At 44.3% G+C, this 26,070-nt stretch overlaps 1 protein-coding gene across 1 annotated transcript in view; it reads left to right on the plus strand.

Moving 5' to 3' along the window:
* SFMBT2 (Scm like with four mbt domains 2) overlaps positions 1-26,070 on the plus strand; it is a 104,356-nt gene that overhangs the window by 4,107 nt on the left and 74,179 nt on the right. Inside the window, exons 2-4 of the mRNA XM_056481948.1 lie at positions 8,874-9,034; positions 13,730-13,824; positions 15,881-16,121. Coding sequence (XP_056337923.1) covers positions 8,929-9,034; positions 13,730-13,824; positions 15,881-16,121 — 442 coding nt within the window. The 5' untranslated portion in view covers positions 8,874-8,928. The remainder of the gene's footprint in view (positions 1-8,873; positions 9,035-13,729; positions 13,825-15,880; positions 16,122-26,070) is intronic.

Genomic DNA, 26,070 nt, shown 5'->3' on the forward strand with positions numbered 1-26,070 from the left:
GGATGCTCTTCCCCCACTCCTGGCTTGTGCTGTGCTGAGCTGGTGTGTTTTGGGACACTGTTTCTGGCCTTTCAGAGCTGTGGGATGCTGGTCTGAGATGGTGAGGGGATGTGATGTTAACTTGCTGAAGGACAGGATGTGGTAGAGAAGGTGCCACCTTGTTTCTGCAGCAGATTTTGGGGAGAAATTCTTGGCTGAGGGTGCCCAGAGAAGCTGTGGCTGCCCCTGGATCCCTGGAAATATCCAAGGCCAGGTTGGATGGGGCTTGGAGCAACCTGGGATAGTGGAAGGTGTCCCTGCCATGGTAGGGGGTTGAAATCAGATAATCTTTAAGGTCCCTTCCAGCCCAAACCATTCTGTATTTCTGTGAGCCTTCAGGGGCATTTCACTGGTTAAATTCATGTTGGTGTGGGGTGAGCAGAGGCATGGGGAGCTCTGAGGAGGTTTACAAGGATCGTGATGGTTGAAGGAGGTAACTTGTCCCTGACTGTGTCCAAGTGATAAAGGAGTTGTGAAAAACTTCAAAACTTGTGACAGATAGCCAAAACCTGAAGCAGAGGAGCCAGAGGTGTGTCCATGAGGGTTCACAGAAAAAAAATCAATGTGATGATCACAGGATCCATGTTTTAGATGGCCTGAAGGTGTCAGAAGTATTTTATTGCTATGAATATTGATGCAGATTCTATCAGCTGGTGCAGCAGGGTCCTCAGTGCTGAAAATGAAGTGCTGTTGATGATAGTCAAGCCACCTGCAAATATGAGTTTATTCTGTCATTATAACATCTGGTCCCTAGGAGCAGGTTTTTGGGTTTTTTTAGTATTAGAGTAACTGATGGTACCTTGTCAATATTTAAAACCCATCATTTGAAACTGTTGATCTTGCATGACAGACCCTGATGAAACCTGTCAAATCCATCCTGTGAGTTTTTTTGCCAAAAGATTTCTCTTTCCTTTATTTTCTGTGTCTTGGGGTATGACTCCTACAGTGGTTAAAATGTTTGAGTTGCAAAATAAGGAAATACAGAAATAAGAGTGAAGACTTCTCCAGTGACATTTGAAAAACTCCCCAAAAGTTTATTCTGAGATTGGCCTTTTGTAAGACTTCAGCAAAGCATTCTTATGAAGGCTGATTTGGAAAATGTGTTCACAGATACTCCCATTTTTATGAACCAGAAGTGTTGATCTAAAATAAAATAGTAATAAAAAGAATGAAAAAAAAACAAGCCCAAAACGAAGCAGTTCTTGACAGCTGACCCAGAGATCAGTTCTGAGTAAGTGTGAGGCTTAAAAAAAGTATGTGCAGAATCCTTGCTATTTTTGCTCCCAGTTCCTGCTTTCATGACTAATACTCTTAGCATCACTGGGTGGCTTGTGCAAAGGAGCTATCTTTTCCTGGGTAAAGTTTTGAGACCCAATCTGAATATGAATTAATTAGAAAATCTTGCTTTATTTGCTTGGCAAGGAAGTGGAATTCCCTCCTAAAATCCAGGAGGTGACATTATGCCTGTCCCTGCAGTGTGAGAGATCAGACAGGACAACCACAGGCTGAGGATCCCTTAAGTCTAAAGGGTCCTAAATCCCTTGTGGAGACTTTTGGGTAGAAAGCCATACCTCTCCTAGGTGCTTCAAAAATATTTAAAGAAAGTTCAGGAAAAAACTAAAATTAACTGGTTCTTGGACAGTGTTTTGAGTGTAGGAGCTCAGTGCAAGTGCAGGATTTGTTGGGATGCTGGTGAGGCATTAAACCTGGATGCTTTGCAGTTTTCATGTTCACACGAAAGGGAATCTGATTTGTTTTACTCTGGAGAAATTGGGTGGAATTAGCCCTTTAAATGTGACTTGTAGGACTCTGTGAGTTGAAATGGCTTGTGCAGTTTGTTCTGGATAGACCTTGCAGGGCTGTGCTGGCTGCACTCACATGTGCTTGGCAAAGGGAAGGGTCCTCCTCTTCCTGCTCTTGTGAGGTGGCTGGAGATGGTTGTGAGGGCTGGATCTTTCTAAAATTTTTCTTTTTTTGGCAGATCCTGCCACTCAGTGAAGCAGCTTCTGGATGTAAAGCACTAACAGGGATGTAAGTGCTTGTAGGACTAAACCCAAGTGCTGATCAGCTGTGCTGTTCAAATGAGCCAAACAGTGCCAAGATCTAAAATGTCTTTTTTTTTTTTTTTTCCTAAAAAGTGTTGGAATCAGATGGCAGATGTTTCCTGGATTCTGGTTTGCATCTTGTGGGTTTTTTTTTTTTTTTTTCAAAGCAGCTCTGCCTGCTGCAAAGACATAGAAGGCAGAACTGATTGCCCTGGACAATGGGAGTTTGGTTGATGAGGGACTTGTGAATTGGGCTCTAATGAAGCCGGTGAAAACAGTGTTTTGTGTTTCCTGCTGGGTGGCTTCTGTGGCTGGGCTGATTGGTGCCACTCAGGGGGTCTGGCTGGTTAATTTGGGCCATGTGTTTGGTGTGTTGAGGTGACAAGCAGCACATGGTGGGGCTGGAACTCCCTGAACTTTAAGGTCCTTTCCAGCCCACCCCACTCTGTTCTGTGATTTTGCCTGGTGAGATGAGGTGTCTCAGGATGATAAAGCAGCTCTGTGTCCCCAAGTTACCATTTCAAAGTTTTCCTGGTTTGAGCTGTTTCAAACACAGAGGTGGGAGAAGACATGAGTGTTGCACATGGTTGTTGTTCTGCTTCTTCCTTGCAGTTCTTTTTCCTGTTATAAAGAAAGGGCATCAAGGACATTATCCCAATCTTCTTCATGGCCCTGGTTCAGCTGAGAGCTTAAGAAGATGCCCAAATTTAAATTTGCCACATTTCAGAGTAGTTGGTGTATGTTGGGGTGCTTAGTATGGGTAGAAGTGCTTTACCAAAGTGGGGGCAACATCATGGAAATTGCCTGTTGAGTCATGAAGGAGGTGGCAACACCTGTGAGGTGACAGCAGCTGGGAACAGGAGAGGTTAGTGTGTGGTGACCTCCTTTTCCTGGGACACTTTGTGGGGTGCTGAGGTGATGTCCAGGGTTCACAGAGGCAGTGGCAGGAGTACAGGTGGGGCAGCAATGCCCCCTTGCCCCTGCTTGTGAGATGTCAGACTCACTCAGGAGAAGGAAAATTGGATGAAAAAGTGCTTTAATTTTTGAGGTTTGATCTAGTCCTTGGTTTTGGCTTAAAGTCCATCTCTAGGTCCTTAGGTTTTATTTACACACTTTACAGCCAAGAGGGTGATGTGTACCCAAGCCTGTCATCTCTCTCTCTCTCTCTCTCTCTTTTTATTTTAATACTGCAGGGCTTTTTGCTATAAACAAGTTAAGAGTCTCTAATTAGGTTTATTTTACTTTCTGTTGTCTTATCTTAGTACCATTTATCTCTGTGTGTATCCCTGTATCACACTCTGAGGAGTGTGCCAGGTAGGGAGGAGGAGAAAATTGCTCTGTGGAGCAGGTTTGTCTCTGTTGGCATCAGAAGTGTGAAGCTTTTGGCACCAGTGCAAGAAGAGGAGAGCAAGGACCAGCCGAGTTACAGGGGCTGCCACCACCTTGCAAATCCCTTTTCCACCATGTGTCTTCAGAGAAGTTTGGTTCCTGTCCTTCTCTGACTTTGAGATAGACAATCCAGATGATCCCTGCTCTGGTGGTTCCTTGATTTTCTGTTTTTGCATGTTTTCTCTCCAGGCTTACTCATTTATTTTTCTGCTGCTGCACAAATGTTGATTTCAAGAGGGGCAGGAGGGCTGGAAGGGGTCTTGGGCTGACCATCCCTTACCCCAGGGCAGGATTAACTCTACCAAGATCAGTTTCTAGACAGATTAGCATCCTAACTCCTCCAAAAAGCAGAGATCTTTGTATCCCACTTCTTCACTAGATTCATTGTAAGTCATTTCTTCTCCTGCCCAAATCATGTCCCTTCCCTGCAGTTCAAGCCAAGCTGCTTTCTTCAATCCACCAAGAACATGGAAAACAGATTATATTCTTTTCCCCATTCAGCTGTTTTTTATGTATTTGAATATTGTGAACATTCCTGGTTCTCCAGAGTACGTGGGATTTGTTTCTTCCACCCCAGAGTACAACACAGAGCTGTTCAAAGCAGTAAATTTCCCTTATTAAAATCCTGTGGGGTCTTCAATATGAAAGAGAAATTGTCAGTTGATGTAAGTGAAAACATTTGGCGAGGGGAAGCTCTCAAATAAATAATAAAAAAAAACCTCAGAGGAATTTGGAAGAAAAGGTTCTTAAAAGGTTTCCAACTGGTACTTTGTCTGAGAGGAGAGACAGGCCCTTTTTCTATGAGGTGAAGCTGTTACTTGATGTGTTCAATAGCCCTTTTGAATGAGCTTGCTCTGCATTGTGCAGATGCTCAGGGATGTAAATATTGTGGCAGGCTGCCCCTGGCAGTGCATCCTGGATCATTCCCACAGGATGAGATCCCCTTCATCCTGCCCCACGGACAGGACCAGCACCACCAGCATCTCCCTCCACCTGGTCTAGGGCAAGGTGTCCCTGCCCATGGCAGCAGGGTTGGGACCAGGTGATCTTTATGGCATCTTCCAACCCAGACCATTCCATGACTGATTCAGCTAATTTGCTGGGAAATTTGGATTTTTAAGGCATTAGCAAGTGCTGTGTGTGTGAACCCCCTGAGGGTTGTTCATCTCATCTGAATTTCAGGTGTCTGACTTGGACCACTTAGGTCAGTCATCCTTTGTATGTGATTCTTCTTGGTGTGGTTTAGGCTGGATATTTGGAAAAGGTTCTTCCCCCAGAGGGTGGTTGGGCACTGAGCAGACTCCCCTGGGAGCTGGTCACAGCCCTGAGCCTGACAGAGACCATGAAGTGTTTGCACAGCACTCTCAGGCATGTGGTGGGGTTGCTGGGCTTGTCTTGTCTTGGCCAGGGGTTGGACTGGGATGGTTCTGGTGGGTCCTTTCCAGCTCAGGACATTCTGTGATTCCCTGACCCTGCAGCCCTGCTGCCTCTCTCAGGTGTGCTGAGGGGTGGGACCATCTCCAGTCAGTGTTTGTTGCTGGATTTTGGAGGGGCCAACATCAATCCCAGATCACTGGGAAAGCAGTGGAATTTGCTTCTCCACCATTCAGGACTCAGCATTACATTGGCACACCTGGTTCACTATCCAGACAAGAGGTTTCAGGGATGCAGAATCTTTTTTGTCTTCCTTGTGCCAACCCAAGTGTGCATTGGAGAGAGAAAGTGAGTTTTTCAGGAGTAGCTTTAAGGAGGAGCCCTAGGGGTGCTGGATTTGTGTGTGGGTAAGGGACCTCTCCCTACAGAGAACTATTCCAGAGGAATTAAAACCAGGGTGGAGCTGACAGGAGATGGGAAATGTACAGTGGTGTGAGGAAGCCAATGCTGTGCTTGTACAAAGAGCCAATATTGATACAGATGACAAGGCAGCACGCTGGAGATAAAGGCAGGGCTGAGACTGACAGCCGTGGGAAGAAGGAAATAAAAGAGATTCTTTATTATATTGCCTGGCTTTTCCTGCCTGTGAGTTAAGAGCCTGGATCTGAATTCAACACCAAGGGAATGGGAGCTGCGTGGGGGGAAGAATTGGATCAGTCTGAACCACCACTGTGCAGAAACAATGAGCAAGGCATCTGAAAACAGGGAATTTCCCCCTCCCTGCTCTTTCAAATGCATTTCATAGGATTTTCCTTTGTGCTCCTGCCTGGTGTAATGTCACCTTGAGCCACTTTTGGTGCTGTTTCCCATCACCTTTTCCCAGGCTGGCAGTGGGGCTTGTGGTCCTCGATTTGGTTTCCAGTGGATTTCACACTGGCAGAGGAATTGGAGTACAGAGGTGTGTGCTGCTTGTGTAATGTTGATGATTGCAGGCCAGCCAGTGTGCCACTGTGAACAGTATGGCTGGGGACTCTGTTTGAAGTGTTAATTAGCAGCAATTAATAAGAAGTGAAAAATTAATACCCTGTGTCAGCTTTCTTTGCTAGTTAGTTATATCAACACTAAAGCTCAGAGCTATTTGGAAGATGGTGATTGCATAAGGGTTTGGTATTGTCACATGGTGTTGGGAAAATACTGAAATGCTCTCCTACCATAACTGGTAAACTTGTTATTCCCAAAATAAATCAAGTAATTGCCTCTAATAGATCCAGTTTCCTTGGGATGTGGATGCTCTTGACATGACATTTCAAAACTAGCAAGTTTCCATAGCTTAATCAAAAAATACATTAAATAGAGTTAAAAACCCAGAAATGTTGATGATGCTGAATATGCCTCAGAGATTCTGGGTTTCCCCCTTTTAGTTGAAGTGGGCTCAAACCCAGTCCCAGGTGGGGCACTGAGGGTGGGTCCCAGTTGTGTTGCAGGTACCTTGGGCAGGTTCCTGCTGATTTGCTCATCCACTTTCTGTTTCTGATGGGAAATTCCATGATCCAGGGGTTTCAGTCCCTCTCATGGGTCTGGTGGCAGATTTGTGGCTTGGCTGTGAGAAGGAAAAAAAAACAAAAAAAGCAAATACTGTTGTTGTCTGATTGGGCACCTTCAGCTTTTTTTATCATCTCATAACTTAGTTTTATCAGCATCATAGAGGCATCACAAGATTTAACTACTATACCAAGAGGATTATGTTTCTTCTTGGTATTTATATTGTTACCCCTGAGCTCTCTTTAAAATGATGGATTTGTTGTGTTTAAATTGATCTCTCTGTTTCTCTCCATTCTTTGATTTTTTTTTTTTTTTTTTGGTAGACCCAGGTTATCTTCCATCCTTGTCTGGTCCCTGGCAAAAATTAAAACAGCCACATCCACCCAAGATTTAGCTTCAGCTGGCATCTCCCCTCCTCTCCCATTTAACAAGCCTGATGTAAAGTCCTGCTACTTAGCTAATTTATTATTAATGATATTTACAGAAGTGTCTCTATCAAAGGAGAAGTGGGTTTTTTTTTTTGGACTTTCAGTAAACTGATTGCTTCTAGTTTCATGGTTAATTGAAACTTAATATACACTGGGGATGAGTGATGTGTATGTTCTGAGGTTAGCTGCACTCAGAATGCTCAGAGTCTATAATACACTTAATTCATTAGCAAGTCTCATGTCAACAAAGAATAAAGATGAAGTGCTGTAGTGGCAGTGGAAAAGGGTCATATCTGTGGAGTACTTACAGTCTGCTGAGCACTGTGTGAAGAGACTAATGCTCTGAGCTGGGTTATGATCTTCCTTTTCAAAAATACTTTTTTTTCCTTTCATTAGCAGATTCCTTTGGGGTGGGGAACAAAAATTTCTAACTTTGCCTGAACAGCCTTCAGTGGGGTTTGAATCACCTGCCTTGGTAATTTGCTTCCACCAGTGATTTTTTTTGTGAAACACCTGTGGTTTTTGCAGGTTTTAATTGCAGCTGTGATTGCTCCAGCAGACAGTCCCACCATGGTCCAGCTAATGGATATCAGACACTTGACATGCTCCTCATCTTTTTCAGCTCTAATATAACTGCTGACACACGTCCATTTCTTCTTTTAAATTTCCATAGGAGTGGCCTTAAAACCTGGGAGTGAGAAATCCACAGCAGAACACTCTCCTCCTTTCTGTTTTATAACCATCATATCTAGTCTTCTAGAATATGCCTCCAGAGTAGTAAAAGCTGAAAAAATCCCATATATTTTTACAATCTTATTACATCCTGCTTTGCCTGGCCTCTGGCAGTAAACTTCTTTCCTACTTTTAGTCACACATTTTGCAGAGCATTTGGCACTGGTGCTGCCAGCACAGTCCTCCCTGTCATGCAGGATTTGGAGGCTTCTCTGATAAGCAGGACCAGTCCTCCCCATCAGAAATTCTGGACACACACCTACCCTACTGCCTGTCTTTGCTTTAGCATATCTTGTGTGAGTAGCTGCTTCCCTCTGTGCCCATAACCCCCAGCTCTTGGTTTCTCTTTTTCAGTCCTCCTCTGACACCTCATAATTCATCAGCATCCCAGAGTTTCACTGAAAACCTCACTTTGGAGTTTTTTTAATCTACTCCTAAAGGTGTATTTTGGGGTATTGCTTGTCTGGTGGCTTAGTGTGGCTGGAAATACAGTTCTCATTTAGCCTGATGCAGGATCTGCTCAGCCTGGATGCCCTTCTTCATATTGTTTTTCATTTCTGTGTTTTCATTCCACTTTGAATTTACTATGGTCACTCCTCCTAGAAGAATCTCCTCTGCTAGCATAACCCAATTTAAAATGAGTTAGTATTTGCTACCCTGCATGTTAAAACTGGTGCAGTTACCTTAGGTCAGTCCTCATTCAATAAACAGTTGCACTATTTCATGAAGATATCTGCATTTTTCATGCTCAGTTTTATTTTCTAGAGTTACTCTTTCTCGTGAGTATTTTCACTTCAGTGTTTGCTCTGATCATTATCACAGATGTCCCCCTTTGGAAGTCTGAATATTTATGGAGTGGGATCCATCTCACACAGTGCTAGCCATCAAAAAGCTGGAAATCCAGGGCTGAAATGGCTGGAGATGGTGGAGATGGTTTTTAGCTTGGGTTGTGCTGCCTTGTGGGCTCATCCTTCTCTCTGTGTTGGTGGCATTGGGAGCTGGAGGAAACTTTGAGATGAGAATCCTCTGGGTGCTGTTTATTACCTTACCATCTTCTCTGTTGTCATTATTTTTGCTGTTGTTATTATATGTTGATATTATTGCCACTAAGGTCCTTTGTTGTGGTTTTCAGCTTGAGACAAGAGCAGGGTGGAAGGGTCACCTTCAGAGAGTCATGGAATGTTTAGGCTGGAAAATATGTTTAAGATTTTTCATTCCAGCTGTACCAAGATGGGATGACATAAAAACCACCAGGAAAGGCTGAGGCAGTGGGGTGGTGTAGGTAGAACAAATCACTCACTGCTTTTTTTTGCTTTCCTTGCAGGTTGTCCTCCTTGCTGCAGGATGAATTAGGGAGGCAAAGCCTTTTGCTCTGAGCCATGGAGACCAGGGCATCCTTCCTTGCCAGCATGAGAGAGACCCAGCAGCTCTCCCCAGAGCAGGATCCCAGCCCTGCCAATGGTGATGGGGAGCAGTTTGATTCAGGTGGGCTCCCCTTCACTCCCCTTGTCACTCTGCAGCTCCTCACAGGTAGAGCTGGGAGCCAGGCAGGTGTTGGCAATGGTTGTACAGCTCCAGACCTTTTTTTGGGGGGTCTTAGGGATTGGTCTGTGTCCTGTGATTGATGGGAAATAGGAGCTTTTCCTCTTCTGGACCTCATCTGCAGTATGTATCAGCTATTCAAAATTAAACAGCCATGGAAAACCTTTCCCAAGGAATCATACTGTGTTCTCCCAGTTTCCCCACCATTTGTTATTCTGTTGAAGTTTTGTGGTTAAGAGAGATGAAACAAACATTCAGAAATTTACAGCATTTCTCCTTTGTTTTGACCTTCCCTCTCCTTTCCTTTAGTATTTTTTTGAGTGCTGCAGGTGAGGGGATTTCACACACTCTGAGGAGAGCTGGTCACACATTGTCCTTGTGCTCATGGCTGGATGCTTTGTAATGCTCTGGGATGGGCTCCTGGAGGTGTGAGGATTTGCTGTGCTAAATTTTGGTGTTCTGTGGTGGATGCAGAAAAGTAGATGCTGCTTTCAGGTGATCTCTGATGGAATCAGGTGCTTTAACTTCCCATATCCAGCTGTACCAGGAGGAGACTGTGTCATATGATGAAAAAGTACATTATGGCTGGACCTAAAACCTACTTTCTTTCTGAAGCCAAGCTTTTCCCTGCTTCTCCCTCAGTTTGTCAGAAATTTGGCCACTCAGCCTTCAGCTTCCTCACTTCTTTTAGCAGCTCAATGATTCTCCTCTTTCCTTGGACTGCAGATCCTTGGATTTCTAGAGTGGGCTGATCTAGTTACTACTGGATCTATTTTTATCTGTGGTAGAGAGATAAGAGCCTGTAAGGTGAGATTCAGTTGGCCAACCATAGGCATTTTTTGGGGCATGAGAAGAACTAGCTTGCAGTGCCTAAATTTTGGTGGGGATAAGGATTTGGATGGCTGTCCCAAGGCTGTGCCAGAGGTTTATGGTTGGTCTGTGTGTCTCCCTCTCCCCACACCTGTTGTGGGAGCATTTCAGTGCTCTATTCACTCAAAAAGTTATGTATATGTAGGTGCTATAAATAAGATGTCTAAGCAATTTGCTCTAAATACTTTCTCCTTACAATAAAGCCTGGAAAAAAAAAAACCAAAAAAAAACCAAAACAACAACAGATCTGTGTTTCTGGAGCCACAGGGTTTGGGTCTTTTATTCCTTTTCTTTTCCATAGCTGAACATCCCAGGGGGCTGTTAACAGGTGGAACAGTTGCATTTTTACAGTATCAATGCATAAGCACTTTAAAGCCATTGAGAGGCTGGCAGATAATGACTTGTTGATTTTATTTGCCATCCTGGGCTTGTTGATACATCACCAGTATTGTAAACCAGCCAGCCTTGACTCTTTCATTAAGAAAAAGCTCTGGACCTAAGTACCAATAATTGGAAAGGGAGCTGGTATGTAAAATAGGTTTAATGCCAGATTTATCACCTTTCAGGTCCTGTGCTCCTCAGCAGTTGGGTTTTTCTGATGGATGGAGATTTGTGTGCAGCCCCGTTGCAGGTGTGGGTGGTGTTGGGTTCTTTGGGCTGGTCTCATCCCTGTGCCACTCTGGGACTGCTCTGGATTCCCCCCTGCCAGAATTCCAGCAGGGAACAAAGTCCATTAAAAAACCATTTTGAAAACATACAGTCCCTTCAGAATTCGTTGTGGTGAAATGAAGCAAAATAAACCACTGATGCTGTGATAAATGAGTACTCTGACATTATTTTTACAGACCTTGTAAAAGTAATTTCCTGATAAAGTCTGCAGATAAAACATGGTGGAGGAGCCAGGCTGGTGATGTGTCAGAGAGGAATGAGCTGACAGGGAGGGAAGGCTCACTCTGCTTTGCCTCTGGGCCTTGAAACCTTTTTATTTGGGTTTAGAAAGGAGAAATGTGAGTGGTGTTTTGTTAAACAGGTACTGTTGTGAGTTTTTTGGGCAGCATGTGAAAGACCTGCCAGAGGGAGTCTCTGTGCTGGCCCATGGCAGAGTAGGTCAGGTTAATAAGGTTGTGAAGGACTTGATGCATCCATAACTAGCATCTATTTATATTTGTTAAAAAGCTTTTTCCAAATTGTGGAGAAGACTCTGACCCCCCTGGAGACATTGCTCAGCCCATCCCAACCCCACAGACACAGGTGGATGCAGGAGCAGGGAGGGATGAGTGTGAGAGAAACAGGACTTTTGGGCAGTAAATTAATATGATTATGTAGAAGCTGATGGATTGTTTATTTTTTAGTTTTAATTATATATTTTAAGATTACTGTTTACATGATTATGCATTTTTTGATTGGTGCTTTTATGTTGTTTATGCATTTTGCACGAGTTTTTTAGGTACAATGATTGGTTGTTTAGAACTTCACTGTTTACTTTTATTTTGGGTTTTTTAATTTTGATTTTTTTTTTTTTTAGTTTTTTCTTTGTTTAGTACAATTTATGTTTTAATGGTTTTGAAGGGTTTTAACAAGTTGTAGAAAAACACTTAAAAATGGCTTATTTTGTGTATTTGTTATAAACACTGGTTTAAAGCAGTATATGTATATATAACCAATATACAGAAGAACAGCTAAGCATGTGAAGGAACAGCAAAATATGGAGAAAAACAGCTAAATATAGTTTGGCTGGTGCATATGATACAGATTATAGCTTGGACTTGTTCAGACATGTCACTGTGACCCAAACTTGTTCAGTATTGCTACAGATGAGGCAGAGGGGATGATGCACTTCAAGCTTTTCATGCCAGGTGCTTCTGACTTCTGGTGGGATGGGGATTGGTTGTGCTCAGGGTAAAAAGTTGCTTAAGGGATTTTAAGCCTGGAATGGAAAATCATATCTGCCCATCTACTGATGGACTAACATACTTGGTTTTAGAGGCTCAGCCTTTGAAATCTCTGCACACAGCTCTTCTCTGGAACATTAACTCTGCAGGGTTGCAGGCATGAGGGCTGAATAATATCCCTGTTCATCTAAATTGCCTGCCTGCATGATACAGGATTTTTCCACCAAGCTCCTACCTTGTGGTTAAGTTGTGGCTTATCATTCAGTCAAGGTTGAACTAACCCCTCATTCTGGGTTAGATATCTCAAGTGGAGCCAGCTTCAGTGCCTGAAGGTTTTCTGCAGTGATTGCAAAAGTCAAAAAACAAAACCTGTTCTTTATTCTGCAGTGAATTTGTCTATTTTTGGATTGTAATCATGGAATTGGGTTATTTCTTGCTGAGTTGAAGAGTCATCTGGTAGCTGTTTATCACTGGATTAAATGTTGATTTGCATCTCCATATTTAAGAAGATGACTTGAGTTTAGGGCAAGGAGTCAGACTTGATGCAGCAGCATGCAAGTGTTTAACAGTGTTGACAGCTCAGCTTTGAACTCTCAGACAGATCTTTACCCTCCACCAGCTCTGTCTCAAAAACCCTTTTCTGATCTCCCTTTTTTCCCCCTCAACTGTGTGGGTCTGGTGCCACAGGCAGCAAATAAAAACTGTGTCTTCCCCTTTTAATAATAGGAGATTCCCCTTGCACAACATAATTTTCTCTGGTCCTGGAAACTGGAGACCTGTAGCAATAATTGCAATAAATTAACCCTGCCTTTTTCTTCATAAAACTGTCTGGGGAAGGTTCTTAATTCAGTTTGTCATGAGTCACTTTAATTACATCATGAACACACTGATGAATGTTTGGGCAGGTAAAGGGTCTCACAGAGTTTGGCTGATAAATGCTTATTGCAAAGAGCTCATTGCTAGACTGTAAATATTTTTGCTCTGGGGATGAAACTGGGCTTGTGAGATTGCTTGGGAACAAAATGAAAACAATCAGATTTGGCTGATTTTCTGTAAGTGAAAGAAGATTTATTTTTAATTATTGCTGTGTGTTTTTCAGAGATGGTCTGGGGCCTTGGCTCTGCCTCAGTGTGGTTATAAAGGAAGAAAAGGAAGAGTGGTCATGTCCAGCCCTTGCTGTGGGGAGGGGTTTTGTGGGGCAGTGGTGTGGGAGGGAGAATCCAGAGCCCCAGATCTGAAGGGGAGCAGGGGGTCAGGAGGCAGTGGGGGTCTAGAGAGGTGTGCCCAGGGGTTTGGGGACAGCAGCTGTAGCCTTGGGGAGCGTGGGGGGTTTGTCAGGGATTTATGGCTGAGTGATGCTGAGGAGGGAGAAGAAGGGTGGCAGGAGTGAAAATGGGTCTCACTCACCCCAGGGTTGGGGTGTTTGGTCTACAACAGCTCAGCCAGCAGAATCATCTCCTCATTTATCACTGCTGTAGTAAACAGTGCTGGGGGAGCCACTTGGAGGGCACAGGGACATTGCAGCTCAGTGGGCAGGCAGCCACCTCCCTCACAGCCAGGCAGGCATCAAATGCAGAATAAAAAGCACAAGTGTCTGTTGCAGTGTGTGACAGTTTTGTGCCCCCACTGCCATGGAAGCAGAGTCATTTCTGGTCTCAGTGTTGGCTGCTACAGCCCCAGAGTCTGCTGAAAGCATGGGAAGAGCTGGTCAAAACACAGATCCTTAAAGCAGGCTTTCTGTTTTCCCTTCTGTTGATGTTTATACTGGTTGCTATTCTCACCCTGAACTCTTTGACACAACTTTTGCCTTCTTTGGCTGTGTTTTAGGCTGCTTTTCTTTCTCTCATTTTTTAATGTTTTTTTTCCTTTTGAACAGATGAGGGCTCCAGCATTGAGGATGCAGACTTCAACTGGGACGAGTTCCTGGAGGAGACAGGAGCCAGTGCTGCTCCCCACACCTCCTTCAAACATGTATGTGCTTCCTCTGAGCCTTGGGGGGTTGTGCATGTTCCCCCTTCAGGTTTTCAGGGGCTCCCTGCAGAACTGAACTGGAGGCTTAGCATTTTGGGGAGAAACTCCCTCCACACATGTGACAGCCTGAGAGGGAACAGCCCCCCAGCCAGTGTTAGGTGACCTTGGTGTGTCTGCAGTCACAGATTGGAGTTCTGTCTCTGCCACTCCTTTATCTTCTGCCTTTGCATCAAATTTTCTGTTTTTGAGGGCTTGTGTTGCTCTCCTTTGGCTTACAATGCACTCATGTTTTTTTCTCTTCACCCTCTACATTCATTGTTGTCCTTGCCAGCCTGTAGAGATAAATCTCACAAGAGTGTCTTACTTCCCCAAATCTCCTTTTAATGCCTGATTTGCTGACTGGCAGAGTCACTCAGCACTAGAGTGGCTCATAGGAAAGCATCTCTCAGCCTCCTGCTGGAGATTCTGTCTCAGAGGTGTGGGAAGCAGGGGCTTGGGCAGGTGGTGCTTTTCCTGGGAGAGCATGCAGACAGCTGTGTGTGACAGGTCTGTGCTCTGCTCTGTGTCAGCACCAGCAGCCTTTGGAGGCACCTCTGGACATCACCTGGTCAAACCACTCTTGTCTCCAGATAATTTTTTGGCTTGTCTTGTAGGGCTAAAGCACCTGCAGGGATGAAAAAAACCCTCTCTTTTATCTAGATCTGAAAAACCAGTACAGTCCTCCATTCCCTATTTTGCTTCCATTTTAACAAGTTAACCCAGAGTGTTGCAGGGTGAAGGACCATAATTATCTATACTGCAGATTTGCAGGGCAATGCTTTTTGTGGAGTTTATTCTTGATCCAGCAGCTGCTTGGAGAGAGAATCTTGTTCCAGATTTCTGCTCCAGGCTCAAAGTAGAAAGTTTTGAATTTTATGAAGCCCTTAAGGATGTCTTCAGTTGTGTGGTGATGCCCAGCTCATCCTGCTGGTCAATTCTGGGAATGTCAATGTGGGACAGATTGGTGCTGGGATCAGTCCTTGGTGACTGCTTCACAATCTGGAACTTGATCCTCAAAAATCTGTCCAAAAACCTGGAAGCTGTCAGAGAAGATGGCATTATCTGTCTGATTCTACTCTTGATGTGATTTCCAGTCACAAGTCTCTTGGCTTCTAACACCATGGTAGTGTTATGGTGAGCACAGGGAGAAAACCAACAAATGAATCACACTGCAGGCATCAGGCTCAGGTGCTTTGAGCTGCAGCTGCCAGTCTGTGCTGGGAGGAGATCCAGTTTGTGCTGGGACATGGGCCAGTCTGTTCCCTGGATTATTTATGAGGACTCTGAGCATTGCTGAGATCCTGTCCTAGCACTAAGTGAAGCAGTGCATGTCACAGGCCACCTTCAGTGTTAGAGCATCTCCAGAGGTCCCTCTCAGGTGTTCTGTGGCTCTGGATGCTGCTGGAAGTGCCCACACAAGGAAAGGCACAGGGAGTGCAGATGGTGAATGGATGTAGTACACCTGTGTTGTTGGATACTGCTGGGAACCAGGGAAAAAGCAGCCTTGAAGCCTTGGGTTCCTCAGACTGCTCAAGGACAAGGAATTACAGCAACGATTAAACACCTGCTGGATATGTGAGAGATGTGTTGTTTTGCAGAAAGCATGTTTTCAAAGAGGTGTTGCCTTCTTGGGCCAGTGAGTCTTTTCTATTCTGTATTGCATGAACTACCCTATATAAGTGTAGTGTTTCTTTAAATAAAGCTCTCTTTTGCTTCTCCATTACACGAAGAACAATGTTGAATTATCCTTTCTGCCGCTCCTGTAGCCAAAATGCAGCACAGCTGCAGGTACCACTCCTGCACTTTGGAGCCTGTGGGCCTTGCATGATGGGATATGAGGCAGAGAAGTAGGAATGGAGCTGCCAGACAGGTGGAGAAGGAGGTGCTTGGATTCAGAAGCACAATCAGCTCATGTCCTGTCCAGGGCTGCTCTTCAAGGGCAGCATTTCCAGGGGAGGGGAGGGACTCTCCCTGCAAAGCCCAAAAAGTAACACCCGTGCCTTTCTCGTTTTGCAAGGTTGAAATCAGCCTTCAGAGCAGTTTCCAGCCAGGGATGAAACTGGAAGTGGCCAACAAGAGCAACCCAGACACGTACTGGGTGGCCACGATCATCACCACGTGCGGGCAGCTGCTGCTGCTGCGCTACTGCGGCTACGGCGACGAGCGCCGGGCAGACTTCTGGTGTGACGTGATGACAGCAGACCTGCACCCCGTGGGCTGGTGCACCCAGAACAACAAGGTGCTGATGCCTCCAGAGGGTGAGTTCTGCCTGGGTTGCTGGGGTTGTGCTCTGCTGTTGGGCTGTGGGTTCGTCCCCGGGTCGCTGGTGGGTCTGGGATGGCTCCAGGTCTGCAGCTGGTGGTGGGTGATGCTGGGGAGGGTTGTGTCCCCACAGGGTTCAGTTTGTCAGTCTGAAGGCCAGTCAGCCTTCAGCAAAGGTGTTTTTGCCCTGGTTGGTGACAGCACAAAGGCACTTCCATAGGGAAATGTCTTCACAGAATGGAAAGGTTGGAAGAGACCTTCAAGATCATCGAGTCCAACCCATGCCCTAAAACCTCAACTAGACCATGGCACCAAGTGACACATCCAGTCTTTCTTTAAACACATCCAGGGATGGTGACTCCACCACCTGCCTGGGCAGAGCATCCCAGTACTTTATCACTCTTTCATAAAAAACTTTTTCCTAATATCCAACCTGTATCTCCCCTGGCACAGCTTGAATCTTCTTACTGCTGAACTAATGCTGTGATTTTCACTTTGGGGAGAAAACTGTCCTGTTCTTGTAGAAAGAGGGGTGAAATTCAAGAGCAAGAACAAACTAAAATAAGCAAGATCAGTTTGGGTGTAACCAAAATCAGAAGCTGACTTTGCACTCAAAAGTGTTTTGCCCTGAAAGTTTAAAACCTTCCACCATCAGACTCCAGCAGCTTTTAATTCTAATGGTAGATGCATGTGATTAAAGGTAGCAGAATTTGGTCATTATTAGTTAGGGCATGTGCTGATTGGCAGGTCTTAGGTGCACAAAAGCTGAATCGAAGTGTTGTAGGTTCCTGAGTGGCCCATGTGGAAGGCTTTGTTAATAATACAGTTTGATCCTCAGTGTATAAAAATATAAATGTGTATATATATGCACAGACACGTATATGTATATGTATATATATATATATATGTGGGGTATGTGCATCAGCAGAGCAGCTGTGGTGTACTCTTGCTGCTACATTACTCCAAGCAAAAGCATATTGTCAGTGCTGCTCCTAAAGTATTCCTGCCATATATCCCATTAATTCTGGATCAAGGGAAGAAGAGATGAGTATTCAGCCTCCAGCTTGTGCATGCATTTAAGGCAAGTCTCATTTAAGGGTTCTGCTGCTGAAGTTACTATTTTCCTTTCTGCTATGGGTGGCCATTGAAAACAGTGCATGTGCCATTTGGGAATTCTCCTGGAGTAAGTGTTCCCTGACTTCCCCCTGAAGTGAGTTGTAGACACAGTCTTTGAATCAAAGCTGACATTTCTGCCTTGCATAAGCCCAAACTGTGAGCTAAACTTATCTTTTTGTTCTGGTCTGTGTGTTTTGAATAAACACGAGATTGATTGCTTTAAAAAAGAAGTCTTGAAGATAAATACAGCTGAGAAATCTCTTGGCTTAGTACCAGTAAATCAAGTTGATGTGAGAGGGGTGAGGTATTTTATTTTATTGGCCTCTTAAACTGCATTTTATTATGTGGATTACAATCAGTGTTACTAGAAAGGTGTACAGTGCTACAGACTAAATCTCAAATGTGAGGGTCAGGGGGGTAAGAGAGCTTGCTGAATGTCATAATAGAAAATAGCAATTCCCTTATAACCTGAGGCAGCTGCTTTTCATGGGTCTGTTGGAATTTGCCCTTTGGGTCATGGCACTCTGTGTGAGTTGCCTTGCTTGAGTGACTGCAAGTGTGCAGTGTGTCCTACATCCCTTCTCCTCTGGTGGGTGAGGTAACTGTACACCAGGGTGTTGAATGTGGGCAGCTGCCCTCTTAGTTTAGGGTTTTTTTTGTTTATTTTCCCACTCCCTGTGTTGAATATGTCACAGTGTGATTTTAAAAAAGAATAAACTAAATGCATGGGGTGTTGTTATTTCAGAAGAGATTCAAGCATTTAAGAGCTTGGGTCACATTTTGGAATGAGGCATCTAAAATGCCCAAGAGGATCTGAGCCTTCAGGATTTACAGAATAGGACCTGTGCATTGGTAAAAGAGACACTGATGTTCTCTATGAACTCTGTGGAGATTTTTTTAAACCTCTTTAGCATTGCACTTTTATTTTGTTGTCAGACCTTTGGGGGAACCAAAAACCAGCTCTAAATTGCATGGACCCAGTTCTGAGGCATTATTTCTGCACATCTTGATTACAGTGGTTGGCTGGACCATGCAAACAGCATGGCCAGGTTGTCTGCCATTAGGCTGTGATTTTAATCAGGAGCTGAAGGCTGTGGTTAAAAAGCAGAGTTGCCAGAATGGACTTGTTTAACAGCCAGAATGGCAGCACTGGGACTGTGCTTTGTTTCTGCTTACGAGTCAGGTTGGACTGATCGGTGCTCATCTCATAAATGTGATGCCAGACAAGAATGGCAGAGTGATGGGACAAAGAATTTCATTAGATGGGAGAGAGATGCTGCAAAATGGGCTGGTTCAGTTCAGCAGATCAATAGAACTTGATTTAAAGTCCAGCACACACAGAGCTTTTAAGAGGCGGCTGCCAAATAACTGTAGTTTATGATCCAAATCAGAGGAAGTTGATTAATTTGCAGACTGCTGCACTGTTATTTATGGGGTGACATTAGTTGCATCATGGTGCCTGTGGCCTGTGAGTAAAATGTCAAGTCATGTTCTGTCCTCCTGTGACGTGATGCTGCAGTCACCAGATCAGGAATACCTGAGGTGGCAATAAAATCTCTTGGTTTATGGCAGGATGGTGTCAGTGCACGTGTGCCTGGGAGCTTCATGCTCCAGCCCCCTCCTCCACAGGAAATCAAAGGGGTAAAATTGTAGTTACTTCAAGCTTTGCCATTAATTATATTTTTCTCATTACAAATCGGTGTGTAATTTGAATTGCAAACTCAACTATCCTGGCAGAATAGATCTGTTTACCATTCAAAGCAAAATGAAAATTATTTAAATTAGTTAATATAGAACTCATTTGAATGAATTGGATGTTTATTCATGAACTAGCTGAGGCAAGTGTGAAGCTGTCCTTATGGTCTGTAGCTTTGGCACTGATCAGCTCTAATGTCACGTCCTGGGACAGAGATTTCTTCTTTATTGCATATTAACTGTGGTGTAAGCAGTGGGTAACTGCTGCCTGATGAGGCTGAGTGTGAAATTTTCATCCTTCCTGACAAGGCCCTTCAGCAATTGTAATTCATATGAGGAAGGAAAACCTGCTTCAGAGTTCACTGGCAGTGGTGGTGTGGCAGGCTTTGTTTCCTGCACTGCAAGGGTGGGATGTAAGGTGGATTTTCCATCAGTTAGTTAAAATTTCCCTGTTATATCAGCCTGCATGGAACCAGGAATAGCATTTATCCCCTCTTATATCTTACCCAAACACTCTTCCTTTCTTAGTGCAGTCATTTGTCGCCATCCTTCATCCCTTGGGCTGTTTTACCCTAAAAATTTAAGCCTAGCTTAACTTTCCTGACTAGTGGAAGGAAACGAGGTGTCCTTTAGCCTGTTCATTTCCAAGTGCAGTTCTCCTCTGTGATGACAGTTGAGTTCATGGACACATCCACCATTGGGCGCAGGGGCGGCGTGGGGAGCCTGACAAGTGTAGCAGCTAAATTATGCATTGTGAAAGAGCAGGGCCATCCTGTGATTGGCACTCGGGGCTTCTTGTGCAGATTGCAGATTTACAGCTGAGCTGACAGAGCCCAGTCTCTCCTGGCACTGTTGCAGTGCATCCTGGAATGAGCTGTAGACACCGGGTGACGGGATTGTTGTGTGCGCTCCTAATTGCAGCAGTGGCTCTGCCTTGGTGGTATTGACAGATGGAAATTCAAACAGGGCATTTCTGTGTGCAGGTCTGGGAGCTGGAGGCTGGAGATGGAAGGAAACAGCAGGGAGAGAACTGAGTCTATATTTTGATTTTGTGGATGGGAAAACCTCTGAACACTGGGCTTGGTGACCAAGAGGATCAATCACACTGTGATTCTGTGCAGGGAAGCAGCTTTTACTTCCCTGTTGCATCAATACAAGGAGGATTAAAGTTCAGAAGTCTAATCCTGGGTTGAAATAACCTTGTCTTTCATGGTGCTGAGCTTGATAAAGTTTAATCATCAAATACACCATTAAAAGGGGTAGACTTAAAGGACTGTGCCTGGCCAGGCTTTCTGTGAAGGCAAACACCATCATTTGTTTGAGACAGGTTTTCGTGTGGCATTCAGGTGAGATTAACTTCTATCTCAGATCTAGGCCAAAGGAAGGAAATTTCACTGGGATTCCAAGTGCTGGGTCAGATTCTGGACAGGATATTGTTGAAAAAGGAGATAAAACTTGTGCCACAGTAGGTTGAGTTGCCTTCAAATGACAACTTACTGCTGTTTTTGTTTGGTTGATTTTATATATTATCATGTGAATATATCACAGAGCAAAATCCTGCTCTTTGAGGTCACTAGTGTAAAGGAATGGAGAAATGGATCTGGTTGGCCTTGTCAAAATGTGCAGCATGATGATTCTGAATGGATTCTGAATGGCCAGAAGATGGTCTGCTGTGTTGCAGGTGTGGATTTGGTGATCCAAGTGATGTGACCCATACCCTTGGCTTCCAGCACCATTTCTGGAGCTCCCTTGCTCAATGCAGAGCTTCTCCATGGGCTCTTAAAAGAGGGACACAGAGATCAGAGATAATGTTTCTGACAATGGATGAGGGTGTTTGGAGATTCCCTTTCAGAAAATGCAGTCATGGATATTGTTGTTTTTTTCCTTTTTTTTTTAATGAAGCATCTTCCCACTGCTAATCTCATCCCAGAGGAAGTAAAAATTAAACTCTTCCTGCAGGTCTGTGATTACAGCACAGATAGAGGGATCAGATGGACAGGGTAGATTTCTCCTTTTGCTTTTTTACTGGTGTGGAGAGCAGATCTGGCCCCAGTTTAGCTCTTTACCTGAAATATTACTTCCTAAGAGCTTGAGGCTGGAGAAAATAAGTAGGCATTCACTGAGCTTGTGCTGTTTTACATCAGCTAAGAGCTGGGCCCTCGAGCCAAGTAAAATGAAACTCGGAAATCTTCTTTGGCAGGTTGCACTGTCAAAGCCTGTGGATGTTTCTAAAGCAGTATACAGGGTTGTTTTTTAAAATCTCTGCCCAATCTTTATCCTGTTACTCCATCAAAATTGAGTTTAGACTAAGCTAATGTAAATAGATGGCAGGATTTCTTTATTTTAAATGCTGCAAATGACTCTTAGTGCAGTGTTTTATGTGTGCTTTTCAAGTCGACTTTAGCAGACTATTAATTATGCAGGGATGACGTTAGCATAAATAACTAGTCAGCAAATAAATGTCAATTAAATATTCTATTAGCATAGTAGGCAGCTTTATGCATTGGCATAGAACATTTAGCAGATTATACTTAACGAGCATATAAAAAAATAGCTTTTTTTTTTTTTTTTTTTCTCTCCTGATGATGGCAAAGGGGAGGAGAGGAGGTAAAAATGCTGGCTTTGGCTGAAATTTGCTGTAGTAGGAGTCAAGTCAGTTGACTCTGGTGTATCTTGGGAGTTTCCAGGAGCTGGAATTCACTGGACCATGGTTTGGCATTTCCCCCCAGCCCCTCATAACCTTGCAGAATTGCTCCTGAGAAAAATATATTTTTATTACAGTACCCTCAGTAGCTTTTCCTTCCCTTCCTTGGCATGATTCAGATCCCTCAGCTGGGATGTGAAAATTCAAGAAGTCTGCCTGTGGCTTGTGTGGCATCAGGATAATGTTGTCTTGATAGGGGAAATGGTCTTTCCACTCTTGTGTGAAACTGTAAATCTTCTGCATGTGCTGCTGGCTTTAGTTACTTTCAAAAGACTTAGTATTGCCAAGTGGGGCCCCTTTGGGGTAAACTGAGCACAACAGGTCCCCACGTGTCTTTTGGGAATGTAATTAATTGTTGAGCTACTGTGTAAATGTGGCTCAGCCTGGCCAGTGGGTCAAGCTTTGCAAGAAGTTTGAGTTGTAGACTTTATCAAATGCAGAGGGTTTTGATCATCTCCAGGTCTTCTGGGCTTGAAGTCAACATTTTCTGGTTTGATTTTCCTTTTAATATAATTTTTCGGGTCCAGAGGCATAACTGCAGAGAGCTTTGCAGGGATGAGACGCTGGCAGGTTTATTAGGTGGAGTGGGGGGCAAATAGTTTATCCTGATGTTTCAGTTGTGAAACTCAGACAAAAAAACACTTTCTGAGTGGGAAGTGTGAGTTGTGCACTGCCGTGGCTCTGGCTGGGACCACTGTGAGTGATGGAGAAAACTGAAGTCTTCTTGTTTGAAATTTTTTGGGAGTGCAGTGGAAGTGGTCTTCAGGAATGTGCACAAGGCTCCCAGCCTGGGCTCTGCAGGGTCCCTGTGGCCTTGGGGCACTCTCAGCTCTCTGCTAAGGGAAAGTTTTCCCTGAGGTCAAGTCTCATCAGCTGGGATCACTCTTTGTGCTTCTCTTGAGTTCTGGTGGAACTGACTGAGAAAAGTTCTTTCTTCCTCTTCATGAAGCCATAAATTCAAAGCCTCTGCTTTGTACTCACCAGTATTTTCCTTTGGGAAAAAAAGCAGAGTTTTTCTGCTCAAAAACATCAGGGTGCTGGTTTTGGGTTTAAACACCCAAAAAACTGTCCTGAGTTGCAGCAGACTCAGCACCCCAGAAGTGGAGGGTCCCTCCTTGCCCTTTTGCCTGGGTTTGACTGTCTCAGGAGATTTTTGGCCCTTCCTGACACATTCATGTTGGGATTCTTCTCCTCAAGATGCTCTTGTGCCTGGGGAACCCAGCCCTTGCTGAGGATCAGGCTTCTGAAAAACTGGAACCGTGCAAGATTGTTTAGTTTTCCAGTGAAAAACAGAAAGCTCAGAGCTTGCACATGAAGTAGGCTCTGTTTATTAAAAGCAAGAAAAGAAACACACTTTTATCAAAACCTAATTTTCCAGTGAGAAGCATTTCAGCAGAAACATGCCCAGCAAGTCTAGTTTCCAGGGACAACAACATCTGCTTATACTGTATTTATATTTATCCATGCTCACAAACAAATGGAGGAAGGGAAAGAGGAGCCTGTGGTCCATCAAGCAGGGATGTGTGTAGTGACTGTGGGCACCAAAACTGCTCAGGACCTTGCAGTGCACCTCCAGTATCTGTTCAGTATCTGTGTTTGGGTGCTTTTTTTATCATAGAACCCAAGAATGGTTTGGGTTGGAAGGGATCTTTCTGACCATCTCATTCTACCCCCTGCCATGGGCAGGGACACCTTCCACAGAGCTGAGTAGTACTAAGGATAATTTGGAAAAATCAGATTTGGCCAAATACCACTTGCACTAGAATCAATGCAAGTCCTTAGAGGGTTGACAGTTTCACTGATGCAGTTGTCCCCTAATGCAAATCCTGGATTTTTGCAGATTTCTGGGTGGAAAATGCTTTTAATCTGTAACTATAGCCTGTCCTCATTGCTGTACTGGACTGAGCCATGTAGTCAGCAAACCTTGTAAAAAAATATGACTTAGTTTTACAGCTAACACTGGGGATAATGCAGCACTGTTTACTCTAGTGTGTTATTAACCCAGCTCAGAGCAAGGGTTTAATCTGGAGGTTGGATGGCAGCCAGGGAAGGGTTCAAGAAGTGGTTCTCCAGTGGATGAGGTTTGAAAGCCAGTGTCTCAGGCATGGCCCTACTGAAATGAATCCACTCTCTGCCTGCTTTTCCCTGGCTTGGGTGGACTCTCTGTTCTGCCTTCCATCCTAGAGGAGTGATGCTGCCATTCCTGTGGCTTGCAGCATCCTAAGGGTCCCTTTTGGGTGGTGCAGGGAAGGCTGAACAGTGAATCCTGTTGTGATTAAAGAACAGCACCTTGTGCATGAGCAACAGTGGGGCTGAGGATCAGGGATATTGCAATGAAAACTGAAAGCCTAATCCTTTTATAAACAGTCTGGAAGGGGGAGGAAGAAAAGCAGTGATTTTTGGGGACTTTGACAAGTTATAAATATATCCTGAGTGAAACCAATAGTGTGGAGCTTTATGAAAGATTTAATGAATGAATATTTCATGCCCACATGGTGCTTCTTCTGTAAAGTGTGCTGTTGGTAAAAAGCAATAAACAAAGAACCTCCTTCAGGGTTTGTTTGGGCTTTTAAATTAAACTAATTTAATCAACTTTTTCAGTCAAGCTTGATATTAGTTCTTTTTTGTACACAGCACTGTACTTGGTTCTGTTTGTTTTCTCCTGATACCTGTTCTGCTGTTGGGAAGATGCTTGAATATCAGAGAATTATTCATTTCATCCTGCCCTGGTGCATATGGGTTTTCAAGGCAGAGAGCACAGTCCTGGCTTTTTCCTTTTCCTAAATCCTGAGGAGCCATCCATCCTCTGCCATCCCAGCTGGAGATGTTACAGGACTGCAGCTGAGGTCATTATCCAGCAGGAAAATCACTTGAGCATGCTGGTCATTTCTGATGGTGAGCAAATAGGATTTTTTTGGAGGGTTTGGAAGCCTTGAGCACTCAGTTTGCTGCTGCTTGAAGGACTAGAACTAGCCCAGAGCTCTGGAGTCTGGCCCCAAATGGCCAGTGAGGCTTGGACACTTCTGCACTGGATGTCAGAGACTGATGCAGGGAGATGGAAACTCTCTTCAAGCTCAGGCTCTTGGCAAGGCTGGGGCTGGGGTGTTCTGGTGAAGTTTCTTTATGGTTGGCAGTCATGACAAATGGCCAGGAGGAAATCAGGGAATGTGTTAGCTCTGTGCTCCATGTCTTCTGCAATAATTTCTATAAAATCCTCGGGGACGTGATTTCTCCTTGGGAACAGCAGGGCTGAAGCCAGTTGATGTTTTCACAGCTGGACCAGCCAGTGAAAAGCAAATGAGGCACAGTAGGGAGATCAAGCAAGGGTGATTGGAGGGGCAGATTGAATTTGGGAGGCATCAGCATGAGATGGGGATCCTCTCAACACCACACCTTGCATAGAGTGGTGGGATTGGTGTTGCATGGAATGAGGCATTTCTTAGCTGCTTTTGCCATGTGAAGGAGCAAAAGTGCTTTTTCCTTGCTTTTCTTCCTTTTTTTTTTTTTTTTTTTTTTTTTTTTTGTTTCCCTATGGAACCAGTTGATTTTGTAGTGGGCAAACTTTGAGAACTGAAATTTATCTCCCTTGGCTGGATGGAGTATGGCCCCATGACGTTTCTGGTACATATGAGCAGGGTTTTCATTAGAAAAGAAACAGAGAGTTTTGCTTGTCCAAACCCACAGATCTAAGTTCCATTTTTTTTTTTTTTGGTAGTGCTACTAGGCAGTGTGTGAGATTCTGTCATTATAGATCAAGGATCAAGCCCATTGCACAGGAAAAACATTAAACTTCAGCAAATACTGATGCAGCAAAACTCCTTACAAGTGATGCTGAGCTGCAGCAGCTGATTTATCCAGCCCAAAATGTTGGCAGAACCAATTTCTGTGGCAGCTCCTGACCTCCTGCAAGGAAATCTCATTTCAGTGGGACTCAGGCTCTGTTCAGGATGCTTGGAGCACTTGAGGTGAGCAGCTGAGAGCTGTGGCTTTGCCTTCTGTTGCTGATAATTCTGATCACTGTCTGCAGGGTAACTCTGCAGCCTCCACCATGACCAAACCATTGGTTTTGAGCCAGATGTTTAATGCAGGGTGTGCTGGAGGAGCAGAGATAGGGCAGGAAAGGAGTAATTGCAGCATGAGACTGTGAATGAGAAGCTGCATTTCCAAGGAAATGCTGCAGGAAAAGGCTCTGAGGAGAGACCAGGCTTTTCTGAGAGCAGAGATTTCCTGAGATTTCCTCCTTCTTTAGCAGTGAGTGGAACAGGGTGGATTTTTGGATGGTAACTTTGAGATCATTTCAGAAAAAATCTCCCTTTGACAATTCTTGCAAAAAACTTCTTCCATCCACTGAATGAAAGCAGAATCCTCCTCCCAATACTTTAAAGTGTCAAGATGGAAATTATTTCATAATCTGCCTCTCTGAGGCTCCT

Source organism: Oenanthe melanoleuca, chromosome 1A (assembly GCF_029582105.1).
Source record: "Oenanthe melanoleuca isolate GR-GAL-2019-014 chromosome 1A, OMel1.0, whole genome shotgun sequence".
Lineage (NCBI taxonomy): Eukaryota > Metazoa > Chordata > Aves > Passeriformes > Muscicapidae > Oenanthe > Oenanthe melanoleuca.